At 62.0% G+C, this 20,110-nt stretch overlaps 2 protein-coding genes across 4 annotated transcripts; both read right to left on the reverse strand.

The window, feature by feature from the left end:
- Window positions 1–108: 108 nt before the first annotated feature.
- Window positions 109–12,682, reverse strand: BRPF1 (bromodomain and PHD finger containing 1). The gene is made up of 13 exons (XM_065642959.1): window positions 11,834–12,682; window positions 9,765–10,724; window positions 7,530–7,686; window positions 6,312–6,443; window positions 5,873–6,001; window positions 4,640–4,952; window positions 3,587–3,901; window positions 2,240–2,527; window positions 2,009–2,156; window positions 1,119–1,255; window positions 892–1,010; window positions 630–784; window positions 109–528 (listed from the first exon to the last, which is right to left on the reverse strand). The coding sequence occupies exons 1-13, from the start codon at window positions 12,427–12,429 to the stop codon at window positions 345–347; spliced, it is 3,633 nt and encodes a 1,210-aa protein (XP_065499031.1). The 5' UTR covers window positions 12,430–12,682; the 3' UTR covers window positions 109–344.
- Window positions 12,683–13,343: 661 nt separating this feature from the next.
- On the reverse strand, window positions 13,344–19,782 carry CPNE9 (copine family member 9). Of its 3 annotated transcripts, XM_065642963.1 has the most exons (21): window positions 19,706–19,782; window positions 18,147–18,187; window positions 18,016–18,062; window positions 17,626–17,729; window positions 17,396–17,435; window positions 17,229–17,231; window positions 16,664–16,740; window positions 16,389–16,452; window positions 16,170–16,273; window positions 15,986–16,090; window positions 15,587–15,628; window positions 15,402–15,477; window positions 15,276–15,329; window positions 15,098–15,159; window positions 14,803–14,849; window positions 14,544–14,725; window positions 14,269–14,396; window positions 14,047–14,149; window positions 13,912–13,969; window positions 13,688–13,761; window positions 13,344–13,572 (listed from the first exon to the last, which is right to left on the reverse strand). In XM_065642963.1, the coding sequence occupies exons 1-21, from the start codon at window positions 19,780–19,782 to the stop codon at window positions 13,420–13,422; spliced, it is 1,641 nt and encodes a 546-aa protein (XP_065499035.1). In that variant the 3' UTR covers window positions 13,344–13,419. The 3 variants fall into 3 exon arrangements, with proteins under 3 accessions (XP_065499035.1, XP_065499034.1, XP_065499033.1); XM_065642962.1 differs by lacking the exon at window positions 17,229–17,231; XM_065642961.1 differs by lacking the exon at window positions 17,229–17,231 and having other exon boundaries at window positions 15,276–15,477.
- Between the last annotated feature and the right edge of the window lie 328 nt (window positions 19,783–20,110).

Here is a 20,110-nt window from a genome sequence, read left to right on the forward strand (position 1 = left end):
GCGCGGGTCCGGCGGCGCCCACACGTGTCCGCCCCCCGCCCGCAGCGGCCGCGGCTCCGCAGCGGAGGTTTATTTTTCTAAGAATCAATAGATTTTTTTTTTCTTCCTTCAAAATAAATACAAACAACGTCCGAGCGCGGGGGCCGGCCGGGGGGGCGGGGACTGGGCAGAACATCCCGGGGAGCCGCGGGCGGGGGGAGCGGGCACCGGGAACGGGGGAGCCGGGGGGGAACCGGCCCCCCCATCCTCCCGCTGCCCGTTCCCGGGGGGTGCAGACCAGCTGCACGGGGGGGTCCCCGAGCCCCGTTTGCCCTGAGATCGCGGGGAGCGGCCGTGGCGGGGGCTCAGTCGCTCTCGCTGGAGTCGCTGCTCTGCTCGCCCTGCACCTTGCTGCGGTGCTGCATGGCGCGGTGGTACGCGATCTGCACCGACTTGCGGATGTTGGACTTGCGACCCTCCAACATCTTCTCCTTGTCCAGGTCTTGGTTCACCCCCAGAGGAACCAGCTTCGTCCGGGGTAACCACTGCCTGCGGGGAGCAGGGGGCCACCTCGTTTGAGGGTTACAATCGTCTCCAGACACCCCCACACACCCCATAAACCAACCCCGCCCCGTGCGCCCCGGCCTTACCAAGTGCGCTTGTTGTCGAAGAACAGGACAAGGTAGAGGTGCTCGCGGGCTTCCTGAGTCATCTGCTCCCCCAGCTTCAGCACCTCCAAGGGGGGCACGGGGATGGGGACGCCGTGGTGGAACATGCCTTCCCGCGGCATCTTGGGGTCGATGATCTGCCGGGAGAGCAGGGGAGGGCTGAGTGGGGAACAAAGACCCCAAGCACAGCTCTGTGGGAGGGGGGACGTGGGTTTTGGATGCCCTGACAGCCAGCGGTACTCACCAGTGCCGGGTAGGAGGGGTAACCCCGGCACTTGGCCCACACCAGGTCCAGGGCGTCCAGGGAGGAATCCTCATCCTCCGAGAGCCACCCTGCTCCGCGGCCCAGGCCCTTGCGCACCACTGTGCCGGAGGAGAGGAGACAGGGGGGTCAGCTGCGTCCTCCCTGGGTGACAGCACCCACCAGGCACGTGGTGGTACGGCCATGGTACTTACTGCTGTGGTACTTACTGCTGTGCCCCACGCCTCGCCCTGTGCCCACGGAGTAGGACTCATTCTCCGTCCCTGACGTGTCCTCGCTGCTGTCCTCAGGGAAGTTCACTCGGGAGAAGGAGGGTTTCCCTCGGCCTTGCTTGGAGGGTGTTGTGCTGTGGAGAGAAGGAGTGGGGCTGGCGGTAGGAGCCACTGAGCTTCCAGAAACCGCTTTTGAGAGGACCAGCCTGGTGGGACACCAGGGCTCGTGGGCTCCGATCACCGGCCTTGGCACTGGGAAGGACTCGGCAGAGAACAGCGGGATGGTGCTTCTGCCCGGGCACCAGCCGGACCCTCACCCGTTGTCACCCGGGAGAACACAGAAGTCGCGCACTGATACCGATCAGCGCTGCAGGCAGGAACCTGCTGGAGTCGGCTGCTGGAAGGGCCAGAGCAGCCGTGTGCCAGGAGGGAATCACAGAATCACAGACTGGTTGGGGCTGGATGGGACCTCTGGAGATTATCCAGTCCAACCCACCTGCTAAAGCAGGTTCACCAGAGCAGATCACACAGGATCGCATCCAGTCAGGTTTTGCATGTCTCCAGAAAAGGAGACTCCACAGCCACTCTGGGCAGTCTGTTCCAGGGCTCTGGCACTTCAAAGGAAAGAAGTTTCTCCTCATGTTTAGAGGGAACCTCCTGTGTTTCAGTCTGTGCCCGGCTTGTGCTCCCTGCCAGCCCCTTTGCTGCACACTCACACCTTTAGCTTTTACATTAAAAAAAGGGACAAAACCCACAGCTTTCTATGGTTAACAGCAGCTGGGCTGCAGGAGGGTGAACAAGACGGGCACCACCATGCAGGCTCCAGACCAAGACCCAGCCACAGCCACGCTGGGCAGCACCAGCGGTACTGGCGCCAGGCACGGTACCTGGTTCGGTCCGAGGCAGCACTGCTGCTGCTGCTGCTGCTGGACTCCGAGTCGGAGCTGCTCCGGGGCAGATTGCAGTCATTGCGGTACACCAGGAAGCTCTTCTTCACTGGCTGGTTCCCACTGCTGAAACCGTTGGCTGGCAGATCTGCAAAAAACACCCCACCAGGAGTTACAACTGTGGGGATCCCGCCATGCACCTGGCTGCACCGGGGGAGCCCCCACACCCACCCATGGGAGCGTCTTCAGTGGATTTATCACTGTCGCTGTCCGAGCTGGAGCTGGGGCGTGGGCTTCGCCCTCGCTTCCGCTGCCGCTGGGAGGACTCCATGATTGGGAGCTGGGGGGGTCCAATGGGGCTGTTCCCATGCCCGGGAGTGATCTGGCTGTCTCGATTCTTTGGGGGACGTCCTGGACGTTTTGGAGGGCCTGCAGTTTTAGGGTTCTTCTTGGAGAAGAGCACCGAGGTCCTCCTGCCAACCTCGTGTGCTGGGGTGGAAGAAGAATTGGGACCCAGACCTGGAAGGGAAAGGAGAAGGCATCGGCTGCAGCCCACGGGACCCGACAGGGACCACACAACAGCAACACCAAGAACAGCTTCGGTTTCTCAGGATCTGCCTCAGAAGATCCTCCATTCCGAGCTTTGCCATGTCTGTGCTGGTGGGGTCAAACTATCTGGTCTGCTGACAGCAAAAGCAAGATGGGAACATTAAAGAACACCCTGCCAGCCAGAGATGCTCGTTTTTCCCAGGCAGCAACCTCACAGAAACACAAGGCATGAGCAGGCAGCAGGAATAAACATTTCCCATGACACGCAGCAGCTGAGAAGCTCCACTGCACCCTTGAAAGACAAAGGCCCTAAAATATTGCCTGCTTGCAGAAGAGCCCACTCTTCCCAGTGCTTAGTGGGACAGGACTGGGCTGCAGAGGTGACAATCCCCCAGTGACAGCTGGCAGCTCTGCCCGGAGCTCTGGCTGCACTCCCCACGCAGCCCAGCTCAGCATCTCCATCCAGGAGCCCAAGGAGCTGCCGGCTGCCCCATGTTCGGCTCCCAGCCCCGGGAGAGCGCCTGGGGCTCGGCTGTCAGTGCAACTCGTCCTGTGTCCACAAGCAGAGACTGCTCCGTAACACCCCGAGAGAGAGCGGGCAGTGTGGCAGAAGGATACAATCCACATCACACCCCACATGGCACAGCTGGGACTCTCAGTCTCTGGAACGACATCCAGTTCCACAGCCGCACAGGAGGCGAGCTCACCCCACCAACACTCCCCAGAGCCAAACGCAGACGAGGTTGCGGCTCTTCCCAGTGCCAAGGCGGCCTCCTTCGGCTGCTGATCCTCCCAGCTTGGTGGACACGGCTCACTACAAACTGCCCACGGGGCACCATCCTCGGGTGGGCACGCTGGGAGGGAGCACAGGGAGGTGCAGACATTGTAACTCTGCACCCACCCCCACAAGGAGGCACCATGGGAAACAAGGGACCCCCGCACAGCCCTCCTGCCTCAGGAGCCTCCCAGCCAGCCTCTCCAGAGGAGGTTCTCCACTGCTCCCCAAAACTGGCAGTATTTTGGAGGTACCTTTGCCAGTTTCCTGGCTGCTGCTCTCCTCCGCAGCGCTGTCTGTCTGCAGATCCTTCTCGCAGGGGTTGTGCGACTGCAGGACGCCTCTGGCAGAGGAGCTGTGCCGCTCCAGCCCATCCCGGCCCAGGTCCCGCGGGTGAGCCAGTTTCCGCCGCAGGACCGTGATCTCCTTCTTGATCATCTTGGCCCGGCGGGACCGTCCAATGCTCTGTTTGCCAGCATTGACCTCGTCCAGCCGCTCCAGCAGGATCTTCAGCTGCTCCTCCAAGGGCAGGTGCTTCTGATTCTCTGAGAGCAGCAGCCGCACGTCTTCTGGAGGAACAAAGAGAAGCAGATGGATGACAGAAATCGGGAACTCTTTGGAGCTCCTCTACGTGAAAGGGCACGGGGCAATCCAGGTTTCCTGCAGGAGGGAAGTAGCTGACACGGTACCAAACACCTGCGAATGTAGGAAGTTACCCTAGAAGACCTGGAGAAGGAGCCCTGTGGGAAGCAAGCCAGTTGGGATTGCTGGGGAAGGCAGGCTGAGCAGCAGCTTGGAGAATACCAGGGTTCCCATGGGCTGGGGCAAGGAGACAGCAAGGAAAAACAAATAGGGTTGTGTCAGGAGAGTTTTAGATTGGATATTGGGAAAAATTTCTTCCTGGAAAGGGTTGTCAGGCATTGGAACAGGCTGCCCAGGGCAGTGGTGGAGTCACCATCCCTGGAGGGGTTAAACAGACACGGAGATGAGGTTCGCAGGGACATGGGGTAGTGCCAGGGTTGGTTTAACGTTTGAACTCAAAGATCTTGAGGGTCTCTTCCAACCAAAATGATTCTATGATTCTAACAGGAAGAACAAGAGACAAAGGGATCCTGAAACCTTACAGAGCGGGGAAATTCCCCCGACTGAGCCCATCCTGTGCTGGAGCAAGGCGAGGGGCACCATAAAAGGATCCTTCCCAGACAAGCTGTTCCTGGCGGCACTCCCCACTGCCCGGGTGCCCTGACTCTGCCTAGGCATCACTTCCGAGCCGCCCTCGTACCCCAGGACGAGGGACAAGTACCCACCATCCTCAATGTCTTGGACCTGCGCCTCCTCCACTGTAACACAGTGGGGGAAGTGCATGCCTGTCTCAAAGTCAATGCCCATCTTCTCGGCCTGCCGGCGAGCCTGCCGGAGAACGGCACCTCCCTGCTCCCGCAGACGGATGGCTGCCCGGTAGAAGATTGTGTCTTTGGCATTGTATTTCAAACAGTTGTTGATAATCAGGTTGAAATCCTCCTCAAAGTCATCGAAATTCAGATAGCGATAGGCTTCCAGGTTTTGTTTCATCGTCTGGAAATCCATCGGCTTCTTGATGTGATCCAGGTAGTCTGGGACCTGCGTGAGGAAAAGTGCCAGAGCTAAGAGCGCGGGAGCCGTCAGTTAGTGTTACCTGCTCCGAGAAAAATTGTTAGAGGAATAGGGTATCGCTCCCTGCGTTTTGCCCAAACGCACACTGGGGACTGCCAACTGCTTTTGCAGCTTGAGGAATGTCTCCAGACTGGGGAGCCCATGTGCTGCGTTCAGCCCATTAGAGCAGAGACACGCTCGGAAGCATTTTTATGGCTCCAACGCACATGCCAGTGTCCCATTCTCTCCTCCTGGGATCCAGTATGCTACAGGGCATTCCCCAGGGGAGGAAGCCGCAAACACAGTCCCCAGAGACAAGGGCGAGTGCAGACAGGTAAAACAGAACCGTCGGGTGGCAGGTGGGACCACGCAGCCTTCTGGCCCAACTCTGCTGAGACACCTTCATGCCGACCTGCTGCCAGAGCCGCGCAAAGCCAGCATGGTCTCTCTCCCTCTCCCCAGACAAGGACTCAATGACAGTCGCAGGAATCATTTCCCTCGCCCCCAGCCATGACAGTCTGGGGGTCAAACCCGTTTCTGTGCTGTGTTCAGTTTGTCACCACACAGGGGCTTTCAGGAGAGGACAGGGAAGAACGTGCCACCTGCCAAGGGCTGATCCCCAGCCGCCCACAGACACTGGGGAGTCACCAGCACCAGGCGCAGAGGAGGAGCCGAGCGCTCCCAGTCAGCACCAGCTCAGCTGTTCCACACTCAGCTCGCCTGGGAGGGGCATCACCACACACCCCTCTTGGGTGAGAGGTGCCGGGATGCACCAGCCTGTACCAGGCTGCCCAGGGGAGATTCCGGACCAGAGGGTGCCCTGGACAGCCCTTGGCACGGGCAAGGGACGAGTTTGAGTAAAGCAGAAATCTGGGGGAGGGGGTTCTTACTTCGCAGATTTCTGTTACCTCAGACAGAGGGACTGGCTCGCTGAAGATGTTGCCCGTGTCTTTCTCCTGCAGCTGCTCGAGTGTCTTGCGGAGGAGGATGAGGAAGGGGGTCAGCTGCATTTCCAGTGCCACCTGCTGCACTTTGATCTGAAACAGAGGGACAAAGCGGGGCTAAGCCCCCAGCCCAGGAGCCAGGTGGTGGGGACAGTCCCCAGGGAGCAGTGGCACAGCCCTGCGGGACAGCAACAGCTCTGCTTGAGCCAGGGACAGGGACTGCAGAGGTGCAACACCAGCTCCAGCACCTGCGCGTCCCACCTCAGCCTTGCAGAGCAGCCACCGTTGCTCAGAGCCACCAGGTAGGGGACAGCATGGCCGAGGGGACCCCAGCACCAGCTCTAACAAGGCCACACTCATGCCCACCCCACCAGCTCCCCAAGGAGGAGCAAACAACCGTTACCGTCTCTCTCTTGAGCTTCTCCCGCTTGCGTATCAGCTCCACCAGCAAGCGCGCGCGCTCTAGGTCATGGCGGAGGCGCTGCCATGACTTCAGCTGCTCCTTCAGGGCCCAGTTCTTATCCTCAGTGTCTCTCTGCAGGAACATCAGAGACCATGAGCTGACAGGAGACGTGTTCCTGTCTCCACCTTCCTGACCGCGTGCCACAGGTCTTCCCTGGCACAGGGAACTGGCATGCCTGACCCACTGGTTCAGCGAAGGTCCCGGTTCCCTTGTTGTAACCGAGGCAGGTGACTCAGAAACAGTCAGACCTCTGGCCAGAGCTGAATATCTGCTCCTTGGCACAAGCCCTCGGGATGCCGGGAGGCAGATGTCCTCCAAAAACACTCTGCCTAACACAACCAACTACCTGAGGCTACCCAAGAGCACAGATCAACAACACCGAGGTCTGTGCTGCTACTCAGCTCCGGCAAAGGGCAACAGGGCAAAAACGGAACACGGCTCTAGTTGCTTTCACTTCTGGAGCATAAAAAAATGCCAACTTTTTTCTGCCATAGCCAAAGGTGAGCAGAAGCAGCCTCGACTCTTCTCCAGCAAATAAAAATGAGACGGGGCAACAGCAGGAGAAACCCCAGCTTGGTCAATGTCTTCAAAGGGCTCAGAAAGAAAGATTTAGAGCTCAGACGTGGAGCCAGAAGAAAAATCTTCCTCTCTGGCACCAGGGACTTCACATCTGTGAAGCACTGACTAAGCGCTGAGGCAGACAGTGGGCTGGAAGCAGCACTCCCAGGGAGTGCTCCTGGAGCTGTTTCAGAAACTGGAAGGGAGGCCTTGTTTCCTTCCAAGCTGTTTCTGGAGATCTCCGGCCATCTCTCTCAACACCCACTGACACAGCAGCCTCAGGCTAGAGCCATTTTGGACAGATTTGCCATTGCCACCCGCTAAATGTGGGCACGAGGAAGGAGCTAACTTCTGCGTGGCAGCGTGAGAGGGCAGGATTCCCTCCCCAGGGCAGGCTGCCAGCGGCATCACCGCCTGGCAAATCTCTGAATGCTGAGAGCAGAGGAGAAGGTGAAGCAGCAAAAGCAGCTGGGGCTGCCCTTCCCTCATCCCCTGGCCCCACTTCTGCACCTGCAGGCACCACATGCAGCAAAGGCTCTGAGCACACAGCTCCGCGGGCGCAGGAAGCACACGCGCAGCCCCTCACCAAGCAGCCCTTACCTGGTCGCAGTTTCTTTGTGACTGCAAGTGTGTCTGAAGGCGGCGGAGCAGAGGGACACCATTGCGGGACTGTCTCTTCAGAGTCCAGTAGCTGTGCAGCCGCTGCATGAACTGGCTTTTCCTCTGGATGGTTAAACGGTTTGTAATCTTACTGAGCCTGAGGAAGGGAGAGGAACCACAGAGCCCATCAGCACAGCAAGCCTGGCCGCTGTGGGGGAAGCCCTGCCTGGGGGGCACCGAGGCCACCTGGGAGCAGCTGAGCAGCTCTCCCACAGCAGGAATTTCCGTAACACCAACTCATGTGGGGCAGAAGCACCCTTGAGACAACCACGATGGAGGATGCCAGGAAACATCCAGCCTTGCCTCTCCAAACCAGACTTTTCCTTTCCATCTCCTGCCAAGTTTTGGGGTAGGCTGTGCCAGGCCGGGGTGCAACACAGCCACATCAGCAGCTGGACCTTTAACAGCTTCCACAGTCCACAAGACCGTGAGCGTTACGACGCTGCTATCCCAAAACCGTGATTTACCCAGCTGAGGGCCACCCCCAGTGACAAAGGCCCTGGACAAGTGTTACCAGAGAAATCCGAGCCTCAGGGAGCCCATAACTCAACCAAACCTGGCAAAGCGTGATGAGGGGATAGGAAGCAGGAGCGCAACAGAGCTCCTACCCCAGCTAACGAAGGACTACCCTAAATAGCCCAAAACACCAGAGAAGGAATTTTCCTACTCTGCAACAGCAGAAAGTCTGGAGGGGCTGGGACAGCCTCGTCCAGCCAAGGCCAGAGATGTCCTGTGAGTGGGGAGCTGCAGGGAAAAACGCTCCACATCCCACAGGGACAGCTCTTTGCAGGAGGTGACCCAACCTGCACCAGCCTCAGCTGCAGAGGCTGAGGAGAGACACCTCGTGTGGCATCGCTGGCCAAGCGCAGCTCCCACAGGAAGACATTTGGCATTCTGGCAACAACCCTTAAAGAATAATTAATCCCAACAGGAAGGCCTGGGGAGAGGTTAACAGCTTCTAGCTCAGTGTGGGTTTTGCTGCAAGCACAACGATAGCAGCAAGAGCCTACAAATTGCCTGCCGACGCGTCCACACACGAGAAATGAGGCTACAGCTACAGAGCGAGCCCTAAGTGAGCAAAAACACACGACTAGGACATGTACAGACCGTGGCAAAAAGCCAGCAGCCACGGAGCAGGGACCTGCCTATACAAGTCACCAGAATGCTGCCCGGAGAGCAAAACCAGTGGCTCCTGCGTGCTCCCCTCTGACCGTGCAGGAGCCTCGCGGGGCTGCGGGGAAGCAGCAGTCCCATGTCCCTGCAGTGTCACAGCTCAGCACACTGGCAGGCATAGTGCTGGGGCTCCACGGGGTTACAGCCCCGGTACGTCCCACTGCAGGGAGAAGACTAGCTCGGCAGCGCAGGGGTGGGGGTTCACAACCACAAAAGCAAACTTTCTGTGCCCAACCTGCACTTCGACCACGCAACGCCTCCTGCAGAGCGATGGCAAGATACAAAACCACCCTAAGATGCTTCTACGTGCTTTTGCACGCTGCCAAGGACACTCAGAGTTATAAACCCATCTGACAAATTCTGGCAAGGCTCTTAGGTGCTCTTGTTTCATGACCAGCTGCACAAAAGGCTGAGGAAGCCCAGGGAGGGGCAAGCAGCCGCTGGGATGGATGAGCTGTGCTCGGCAGGCATAGGGATCCCCCGGGGAGCCAGATACGAGACATCTCCACTCCAGAGCCCAAACAGCCGTGAGTTAGCCCATTTCCCAGCCCTGAATCACTCCCACACCTCCCAGCAGGACCGTCCGTCTTTCCCCCAGCATGGCCCTGGGAGAAAACAAACCTGGTCAGAAAGGAAAGCAGCCCCCTCTTCCCTCCTCCATTTACTGCGGCGCCTGAGGTCAGTGCGACAGGAAAGGAGCGCTGGGAACCCCCAGCTGCTTCCTGACGCATCTGGCCAAGTTCATTCTCTGCTGTTAAACTAACGGCAGTGATTTCCTGCCCCGCTGAGGGCCCAGACACCTTTGTAGGGCAGAGCATCGCTCTGCCTCTCAGCAGGACTCTCAGAGGAAACCACCAACAGCCCCTTGCAAGAATAAAGTGAAAAGTACGTGTGTGAAAAGCTAAGGAGAGGAAGAACATAACGCCCTCTTGGAAAACAGGACATGAGGCACAAAGAAGGGGACAAGTTTCTCTACAACCAAGGGAGAGCGATGGGTTGTACCTGTGCGGGGGGATGCAGGGCACAGAAACCACGGGTGCCGCGGCTCGTTTCTCTGCCAGGATCTTCCGCGCCTTCTTCATCTTGATCCTAGACTTGGCCTTTGCTTTTTTCACTTTCTCAGAGCTCCAGCCCTTCCCTTCCTCCTCCTCCTCCTCGTCCTCCTCTTCCCCCTCGCTGTGGGAGAGGGCGGGAAGCCTGCGCACAGAGCCTGGTGGCGTGTGGATGTCGCAGTAGGCGGTTTTGCGCACGCTGAAGGAGGTACCATTGGCCCCCGTCTCCCGGACGGGCTCCATCTTCATGTACAGCCCGGCCTGCTGGGCACAGGTGACATGGAAGGCGGTGTAGCAGTTGGCTTTGTGACACTGGATGCAAGCCCCGGAGCCGCGCTGCTTGCAAATGTAACAGGTCAGCTTCCAGCGCGCGGGCGGGATGTGCTCGATGCTGTCGATGGGCTCCAAGAAGACAGTGTTGGCAAAGCACACCTCCGGGATCCAGAGGGCACAGACCACGTGTGCCCAGCGCCCATCGTCCGTCTGCTTGAAGGCCCCTCCCTTGTTGGGGCAGAGGGCACAGTCCACAGCTCGTGAGGGTGACTGCAGGCACCGTCTGCAGAGCCACTGTCCCTCCGGGATGTAGGGCACCCCGTAGCACTCCTGATGCACAGCCAGGTTGCACATGTCGCAGAAGAGGATGACGTTGCTGTTCTGGCACTCCCCGTCGTTGCAGATGCAACAGACAGCGTCCTCATCCACCAAGGCGTTTGGATCCCCCTTGTTGTGGCTCTCAAAGTAGGATTCCTTCTCCAGCCGGTCCATCAGGTACTCAAAGATCTCCTGAGGAATGGGGCTCACGCCTTCGTCCTTCCGCCGCTCATTCATGATGTCCAGCCAGATGTAATCTTCCTCGTCCATGTCGTACTCCACCTCCTCATCCAGCTCCTCTGCCGACTTCTCGATGTACCTGGAAGGACGGTACAGGAGGGTGAGGGGACAGCCAGCGGGGTCTCGGAGCTGCTGAACTCCAACTCCCACGGGCCGTGGCTGAGGGAATGTTTAAACATTACCGCCAAGCCATAAGTCAAAATAAAAAAACAGGGACAAGGCAGGAACGTGCAGAAGCGGGAGGTGCTGCCGCACCCTGAGCAGCGCAGTGGCACAAGAGCGCACTGGGCATGACACAAAATAGTGCTCATCTAACGGGCAAGGTATGGGCCCTGGGGACTCATTAGCACAGGATGGGAGCCTGCACGAGTCACCAAGCAGGTGCCAGATGCTCTGGAGACGGTGGCCTCTGCCCAAGACATGATAACAACCAGGCATGGAGGCACCATGTTTCGTTAATTCCGGCAAGGGCAGCTGCGCCCTCTTCTCTTTCACTCCCAGTTGTGGATAAGGGGTATTATTTAGAGAGCAAAGAGCTGGAACCCTCAGGGGGAGGTTTACTTTCTAACATTCTGGCAGCAAATGTCGTTATCCTGTCCCTGGAACACAGTGCCACTTTCTCAGGGTGCATAGCCACTAGGATGGCAAGGGTGGCTGCAAAAGCCTGACTTCGGTTCCGTATTAACTGCCTGCTTGAGGCACTACTTTGGGCCACTGCACTCGCCAAACTACACATGAGAAAACCGTAGGACAACAAAGATACATTAAGTCTGCAAGAAAACATATCTTAGGGGTAAACCTTGGTGCTGGGGGGCTCTACAGCTGTCCCAGCACATCTCTGAAGAGTGGTGGAGAAAGCAGGAGGACGCATTCATTTTTTGTTATAACTGTACCCGCCACCGCAGCAAGGAAAAAAACACAGCAATCCAACTGCTGGCAATGACCTAAACTGTGACTGAGTGCTCTGCAGGCGTGCAGACCCCCACAAAACCGGGGAGTGACGCCAGATAGAGTGTCCAGAGCCATGGCATGGCTAGCTCCATGGGACTCGGGTGAGGCAGACAGAGCCCACTTCCGCAAGCCATGGACAAGCTGCCTGCACAGAGCAGGGCCAATTCTGCCTCCAGACCCAGGGAACAAGCTAGAGCTGCCTGGGAGCCTCCTCGCGCCCCGGCCACAGACAATTACCTGTAGTAAGAGGTGGGGCGAGGTGGCGCGTCGGGGGTGTCCTGCTCCAGCTCCCGGTACACCACCTCGGGGAGCTTAGGGGTGGTGCCGGCCGAGGCGTTGTGGTGATGGTGGTTGGAGTCCTTGCGCTTCTCCTTGTTCTTGTGCTTGCCGGACTTGGGTGGGACGCTCTGGGTCTCCGTGTTCTCTTTATTGCTCCCATTCTCCGGCACCTCCTCGGGCACTTCCTCATCCTCGGATACCACGTCGAGGTTATCGAAGATGCTGATGCGATGGACGCGGCCGTGCAGATCCACCTCCACCATGCGCTGGGCCTGGGCGTAGGTCATCACCTCCCGGCCCGGTGACTGGGAGGTCTCGGACGGGTTGGGCGACTGCTTGTTGGCGGCGCGGGCCTGGCGCCCCTTCTTCTTGTGCTTGCGCAGGGGGGTGTGCTGGGGCGGGGGGGGGTTGTCGTGGTCATAGTGGTAGAGGTGGTACTCGATCCCGCTGTAGCTCTTGTAGATCTTGCGGCAGGTGCCCACCGGGCACTCGTAGGGGGGTTTGGTGGCCCGCAGGTTGTGGCAGAAAGTCTTCACGTCGAAGTCTACGCCCATGGCGTCGCCCGCCCGAGCGGGGCTGAGGGGGCGGCCGAGGGGGCTGAGGCGAGGCCAGGCCGAGGCCGAGCCCCCCGCCCCGCCGCCCCCTCCCCGGGCTCCGGCGGCCCGCCCTCCCCTTCTCTCCCTCCTTCCCTCCCTCCGGCCGCGCTCACCGGCCCCAGGGCCGTGTTCAGCGGGCGGGCGCGGGCGGCGGCTCCATGGGCTGCGGCAGCAGCAGCGGCGGCGGCGGCGGCGGCGGCGGGCCCGGGCCGGGCCGCAACAATGGAGACTGCGGCGGCGCCTTGCGCGGGGCGGCCGCTGGGTAAAGCGCCGCGCCGCCCTTAGCAACCGCACTTTCGGCACGGCCGAGCCGGGCGGCGGCAGCGGGCGCGGAACAACGGTGGAAGGGGAGAGAGGCGGCGAGAGGCAGCGGCTGGGAGCGGAGAGACCCTGGGGAAGCCGGTGGGGCTCGGGCCGCGCCGCGCCGACGGTGGTGAATCTGCCGCCGCGAATCACAGACACCGCCCGCAGCCCCGCCCCGGCGCAGCAGCGCGTCCGGTCCGAGCGGTTTATTTACAGTCGGTAGCGCGGTACAGACTCGCCGAGCCCCGGCACCCCCCGGGCAGGGGGCAGGCGGGGGACAGGCAGGGCAGCACCGGGGCACCGGCGCCCGGCTGCGGCGCGGGCGGGAGCGGGGTGATGTCCGCTGCCCCAAGGCGCCGGGACCCCCGGTGCTCACCCAGCCCCAGCCGCCTCCCTGGGGCCGGGACCCGAGGCGGGACACGGCGTACCCCAACAGCCTGTGCCCGGGCATCGGGCCAGGACCCCCTGGGCCAGCCCTGCTGTGCCCGCCGGGCAGCTGGGGGTGTCCGGCCCCGAGGCTTTGCTGCCAGGAGGGTCCCAGCCGCGCTCAGCGGCCCCGTATTGCCCTTGCAGGGACACATCTCCACGGCCGAGGCCCGGCAGGAGAACGGTGACATGTCCTCGTCCTCACAGCCCACGGAGGAGCTACTGGGGGTCCGCCCGGCGAGGCTTGATGTCCCGGGTCTTCATGTAGGAGAGGAGCTGCTCGGGGATCTCAGCCAGCACATCCTTGGCCAGGCGGGCCATGCTCAGCACCTGGTTTCCCGAATCGTCCACGTAATCCCGAAACGGCACGAACTTTGAGGGAAAGAAGTTTGCAGCCCCGTTGGAAACAAAACTGCAGCTGCGTGGGGTCAGCAAGAGGCTGAGCATCTCTTGCTCGTGGTGAGACTGGGCTCAGTGCCAGTGTTACCTGTACGATGTCCCTCTCGGCGTAGCGTCCGCGGGAGGACACCCGTACCTCGTCACCATCCAGCTCCTCCATGGCTGGGGGGTGACAGCCGGTATCACCAAGCATCAGTGGGGTGGCCACCGGGGACAGATACACTGTCCCTTCCTCCAAGATGCCAAAGGCATCCTGGAGGAAGAGTCCGTGTTTCTGCCCCCCACCCCCTGTGTCCCCAGGCCCCAACTCACCCTCAAACTCAGCCGGACCTACTCCCACGATGATGATGGACATGGGCAAGGCAGAAGCCTGTGGGGCAGAAGCGGAGTGACAGCGAGGGCAGCACCTGGCGTGGGGTGAACTCAGGGGAATGAGGGTGCACTCACAGTGACAATGGCTTCCTTGGTCTGCAGCATGTCAGAGATGACGCCGTCGGTGATGATGAGGAGGACGTGGTACTGCGAGCCGTCGGTCACCTGGGCAGCCACCCTGTGGAGAAAGGGGATGGGGCTCCCTCCAGCAGCCCCACCGGTGTAGGGCATCTGGCCCTGCTGTGGGACTGGTGGCATTTGCAGACAGCAAAGGGGACAGACTGCCCTGGCACTCACCCAGCCACCTGGTTGATGACAGGGGCAAAGTTGGTGGGACCGTAGAGCTGGACGGTGCGCAGGCTCTGGAGGTAGGACTCCAGCACGCCCTCGATGCCGGCACAGCTGGGGTTGTCCACGTTGTTGTTCTGGAGGATGCAACGGGCACTTGGAGGGTGACCATGGCTCCCAGTGTCCCCCCTTGTCTATGGGATGTCGGGGCGGCTGCTTCCCCACCCTGCCAAGCTGCTGTGTGCACCCCCACCCCAGTGATCCCCCCCAATCCCAGAGCGCACCAGGGGGAACTGGTGGGAGATCTTGCCATCGGGTGGGAGTTTGGCACCAAAGCCGTAGGCAGGGAAGAGCTTGTCACTGTCGTAGTCCTGGATGACCTCCCCCACCGCCTTCAGCGCCAGGGCGTAGGCGCTCAGCTGGTAGGGGCTTGCGTAGTGCAGCGAGGTGGGCTGCGATGGCATCCCTGCGGCACAGCGCCCATTGGCACCTGCCCCATGGCTGTGGTGACAGGGACCCCCCCCTGACGCCGGCCACACTCACCATTGGAGGCCGTGAAGTCAATGGCAACAGTGAAATTCAGCTGCGTCCTTAAGGGGAGAGCGAGGGAGGCTGCCAGCCCCACGGCGTGGCGTGTCCCCCGGGACCCATCACCTGGGTCCCCCCATTCCCCAGCCACCACCCCACAGCCCAGGCTTGCCATCCTCCCCCCTCCCCAGCCCCACCACCCCATTGTCACCTCCAGGCTGCACCTGCACCGTCACTGCTGTCCTGACCCCAAGACCCTCACCCATGGGGGGGTCTCTGGGAGCCAGGGGGCACCTGGCCCCCCACTCACCCGCCCCGAATGTAGTCGACAAAGGTGAACTCGGACTCAACGGAGAAGGAGAGTAGTGTCACCTGCGGGCACGGGAGCAGGTCAGACCCGCACCCCCTGCTCCTTGGCAGGCACGGTGGTGGGGTCAGACCCAGCTGTCCACCGGCAGGAGCCCCAGGAGCACCCCAGCCCCACTCACAGTGCCGGAGTTCACATATTTCTTCTTCTTGCATTTCTTCCTGGGGTTCAGCACCTGTGGGCGCAGGGCTGGGTTGGCCCTGGTGTGGGGTGTCCCCGACCCCTTGCCCTGGCTCCCCCACCCTACCTCATACACTGTGAACTGGCTCTGTGCTCGGGAGAGCTCCCGGTAGCTGGTGGCGAACTCCCCAATGAAATCGTGGCTGCGGGAAGAACACAGGGTTGGCATGGCCAGACACCCCAGTGAGGGGCACCCCAGGAAGCAGCAGTGGCACCCTGACGTCCCCCGCCACTCCACGGGCACAGCCTCACCTCCCGTCCCGGTCCCAGTCGTACACGTCAATCTTCACTGTCCTGAAAGTAAAGGTGGGAGGATGGTGAGCAGCCAGCCTGGCTGGCACAGCACCCCCAGCTTGGGGACACCCAGCCCTGCAGCACCCCGGCAGCAAGCACCCTGCCTGCCGGCAGAGCCGCCTTGCCAGCCTGGCTCACGGCTCTGCCAAGAGGGAAGCGGTAAATTTGGGTCATGGGCGAGGGCCCTGGAAAGGAGGGGGATGCCTTTATGTAATTTGGGTTGCAAAAGAGAAAAGAAAAAACGAATAAGGACATAATTCTGAGCTGCCTGTCGCTGTGGGGCCAAACCTACAAAGAAGATGCTCATACCCTGCTCTGGCCCCACGGCTGCCCCTGTCCCCATCCCTGTCCCCGTACCGGTCGTAGTCACCATTGCAGAGGGCGCGCACGGGGATGGTGAAGGGCTGCCACACCGGGTTGAGTGTGTTCTTCACCACCTCTGTCTTATGGCAGATGGTGAAGCTGTGTTGACAGGGAAGGGTCGGGTTGTGCCGTATGGTAACACTGGCACCCTGCCCGCCCCGCCAGGCCCGGCGCTCACGTGCCGTCCTCATTGCTGCGATAGAAGACGAGGAAGGGGTCGGATTTTCCGAAGAAGTCCTTCTTGTCCAGCTTGTTGGCGCACAGTTGCATCGTGACGATGTCCTGGGGATGGGGACCGTCACCGCTGGCCACCTCCTTACCCCTGGCCCCAGCAGCCGCCTGCACTGCGGGGGCCATGCAGCCCCCACCTTGCTGCTGCTGGGACACGGGCACTCACCCGGCAGTTGCTCAGCTCCTCGGCCAACAGCAGGATGGTCCCACACCGCTTCCCCGGGACCCCCCTGGGACCAGAGGTGCATGGTCAGCACGGGGACAAAGATGGGACAGAGGCAGGAGGGGGGTTTGGAGTTGGGGCTTATGCCACAGGGCTGGCAGTCAGCAGTGTGGCCAGTGTCCCCAGCGGGGGACATGCAGGAAGGGGTCCCAGCTGGGGCGGGTGGCTGGGGACATAGCGCAGGACCCCGCCTTGCCCCACCATGGGGCAGGACTCACGTGAGGGCTCTCTCCAGGCGGCCCCGCTGGGACCCGATCACCTCCCCCAGTGCCACAAACGCCTGCCCCAGGAAGTCCTGTGCCCCAAGCACAGCGCTGTGAGACCCCGGGGGCTCCTGCCCCAGTCCCCCCACCACCCACACCCACCTCTTGCCCTCCCAACACGCCTGTGAGACCTGCAGCCACCCTGCCCTAGGGCCACCCCATGTGCCCTGAACCAACTCTGTGCCCCAAGAACCACCTCCCAGCCCAGGACCCATCCAGGGCCACCCCAGGTGCCCTGCCCCATGTGCTCTGCACCCATCCTGTGCCCTTTGCATCATTCCACAGCCCTAGACCCACCCTGTGCCCTTCCAGAGCCACCCCACATGCCCTGGACCCATCGCTCCAGAGCCACCCCATGTGTCCTGAAACCATCCTGCACCCTTTGGGCCACCTTACAGCCATCCTGCACCCCAAAAGCCACCCATGTGCAGTGTCCTGGCCCCATCCTGCCCCAGCAGGCATCCCCACAAGGTCTGAGTTCCCAGGGCAGAGCAGGAGCTGGAGTGTGGTAAGCGCCTACCTTCTGCAGTCCCCACGGGGCACGGAGAGATGGAGAGTGGGTTAGAGCCCCTCAAGGGGCATCTGTCCCCCCCGACAGCACCCACACAGGGCACAGCCTCGAGGCACCCCACCGTGGCGTCATGCTGGGGTGTCACCACGCGTCCCCCCAGCCCGGGCTGCTCTCACCTGCTTTAAAATGGAGCAGCTCTTGGAGTCCACGTTGTAGCTGGTGGTGGGAGAGCAGAGCCCTGAGCTGATGCCTGGGGGTGCCCTGGCATGCAGCCCCACTTCCCCACCCGTCTGTGCTTTTGCTACGGTATCCTTATTTATTATTGTTATTTATTATCCCTATTTATTATGGTTATTTGTTACTGACCTAGTGCTTTGCTCCACCCCTCCCTGACTGCCCCACTCACACGTCAAAACGGAGGTTTTGCTTCTCCTCAAAGTAGTAGTCGAGGACAAACTTGCGGACAAAGTCGGGGTTCAGGGTGTTGTCGATCACCTCAGTGCGCCCAAACTGCGGAGAGAGGAGTGAGGACAGCCCCCCGACCCTGCCCACCTCCCCAGGACCCCTCCCTGTCACAGCTGCCCTGGTGCTAATCCTAGTGGGCGGATTAGCACTGCTGGCGGGACCAGATCATTAGTGTGGACATGGAGGGACCGTTAGCGTGGACACGGGTGGCCATATGGGCCTGTTTAACTCAGGCAGGGATTAGCCAGGAGCAGCGGCGCTGGAGGCAGCAGCTCCCCCGGCACAGGGCTGGAAGCAGCCCCACGGACCCAGCGAGAGGGGCTGCACTCACCTCCTTCCACTCGCTGCTCCCTGAGCCCTGCATGAAGAGGACAACCACTGCGGAGAGAGGAGCAGAGCTGGGCTGCAACGCCGTGCCATGCCCGTGCCACGTTGTGCCCCCTGCCCAGCCCTGCCACCCACCTGGGTCAGACTTGGAGAAGGTGTCCATGTCCAGCAGGTTCCTGGGGGGATGGAGCCAGGCATGAGCCGACCTGGGTGCCACCCACACAGCCCAGCAGAGAGTCACCATGTCCTCCTCCCCCCCCCGATCACAGGATGGCATCATGGCTGTGCCGGCACCTAGGGCTGAGAGCCCCAGCACCTCAGGGGGACACGCTGGCTCCCACCGCAGGGTTTGGGGGGACAATAGGGTGAGCTGGGAGCAGCGTCTCCAGTGCTGACAGTGATTGAACATGACAGGGAACCCATTTAGAGGATGAAACCTTCCTCTGTGCTGCCGGCGCTGGCTGGTTGCCCGTTGCACCCCGGCAGCAGGAGCGCAGCTAATGGTGGGGTGCAGAAGTGAGAAGAAAGGAGACACAGAGCAGGGGCTGGGCAGCCAGTGGGGAGAGCAATTGATCCTCATCCTTTGCATGGTGTGACACTAGGAAGTGCTGGGGGCTGCGACCAGCTCTGCCGGGATCCTTCCCTCATCCCTAGGGTGGCCGCATGGGGTGGGCTGGGGCACAGCCAAGGGCTGTGGGGCTCAGCCAGCTCCCCTGGCCCCAGTGCACAGGGATGGCGGCACAGCAGATAGACACCCAGGGTCCCCCAGCAGCCCTGGACAGGGCTGAGCTCTTGGGGAGCCACAAGCCAAAGCCTGACCCTGCTCTGGGCCATCTCCAGGAGCCAACCCCAGCCCCTGCCCGGAGTTACCAGGCCCCACAGCCCCACAGCTCCCCTGCCCGCTGACAAGAGGGGCTGGCAGGGAGGGCAGGGGCTCAGCCGCAGGGAGGGGGCACAGCAGCCCCCAGCCCAGACTGAAGTTTGCAGGGCCTTGGGACATGCCAGAGCTGTCCAGCTAGGCAGGGGGCTTTGGGGGACTGGCCACAGGCCTCTCCTGACCCCCCCCAGCACAGCGGATTCTGCTGCTGGTCCCAGTGGAGAGGACCCCCCGGCTGCGAGCAGTGAGGGCAGCGGTGCCTCTGCCCGGCTATATTTAGCCACCGACAGACCGTCTCAGCAGCTGCCGCTTGCCCCGCAGACCCCGGCAGGAGCCGAGAGCACCGAGCAGCATCCCTCCCGCAGCCCCCGTCCCGTCACGGGCCCCACGCTGCCCCCACTCCCGGCCCTGCTGCCTCCCCACGGGGCTCACGGAGCCGGGCGGCCTGTCTGCAGCCAGCAGCAGCACCCCGCCGGCAGCACCCCGAGCCGGGCCGTCCCGCACCCCAGCCCCGGGGAAGGGCGGCAGGTCCCTCCGACCAGCGGCGCCGTGCCCGCTGCCGGCATCCTCCGGGACGCCGCGGAGGGGACGGGACCACTCCCCACGAGTGGCAGCCGGGCAGAAGGGCGCTGCGCACCCGCCGTGGCACAGAGCGGTGCCCGGGCAGCGAGGGGGACCCGCAGCCCACCCCTCCCCTATCCCGGGGCTGACCGGTGGGCAGTGAGTGGCTGCGGGGCACGGGCATCCCGCGGCGCATCCCCGCGCGTTTCGCACCCACTCGTATCCGAGCACTGGTCCCCGCCCGCTCCCGGCTCACCGGCAGGACACGGTGAGCTCCACCTTGGTTCCCGGCACGCTGCCGGCCGCCGGTTCCAGCGCTCCCGGAGACGCCATCCCCGCCCGAGCGCCGCCGCTGCTCCGCACCGCCTCCTCCCGCGCTGCCGAGGCGGGCGCGCCCGGGGGCGGGCACGGGAACGGGCACGGCGGCCCCGGCCCCACCGGCAGCGCCGCCCTGGGCACCGAGGGGCTTGGCACCGGCCTGACCCGCGACGGCTCGGCTCCAGAGGCGGCACGGGGAGCCGCGGGCTCAGCCCCGGGACCGCGTCCCAAGCCGGCGGGGGCTCGGTCCCGGTTCCCGGTACCACTGAGCCCCACCGGGACCTCCCGTCCGGGCGTGCGGGCTCAGCTCCGCGCCCCAGCCCAGCGCAGCAGAGACTCGGCT

This window comes from Caloenas nicobarica, chromosome 11 (assembly GCF_036013445.1).
Source record: "Caloenas nicobarica isolate bCalNic1 chromosome 11, bCalNic1.hap1, whole genome shotgun sequence".
Taxonomy (NCBI): domain Eukaryota; kingdom Metazoa; phylum Chordata; class Aves; order Columbiformes; family Columbidae; genus Caloenas; species Caloenas nicobarica.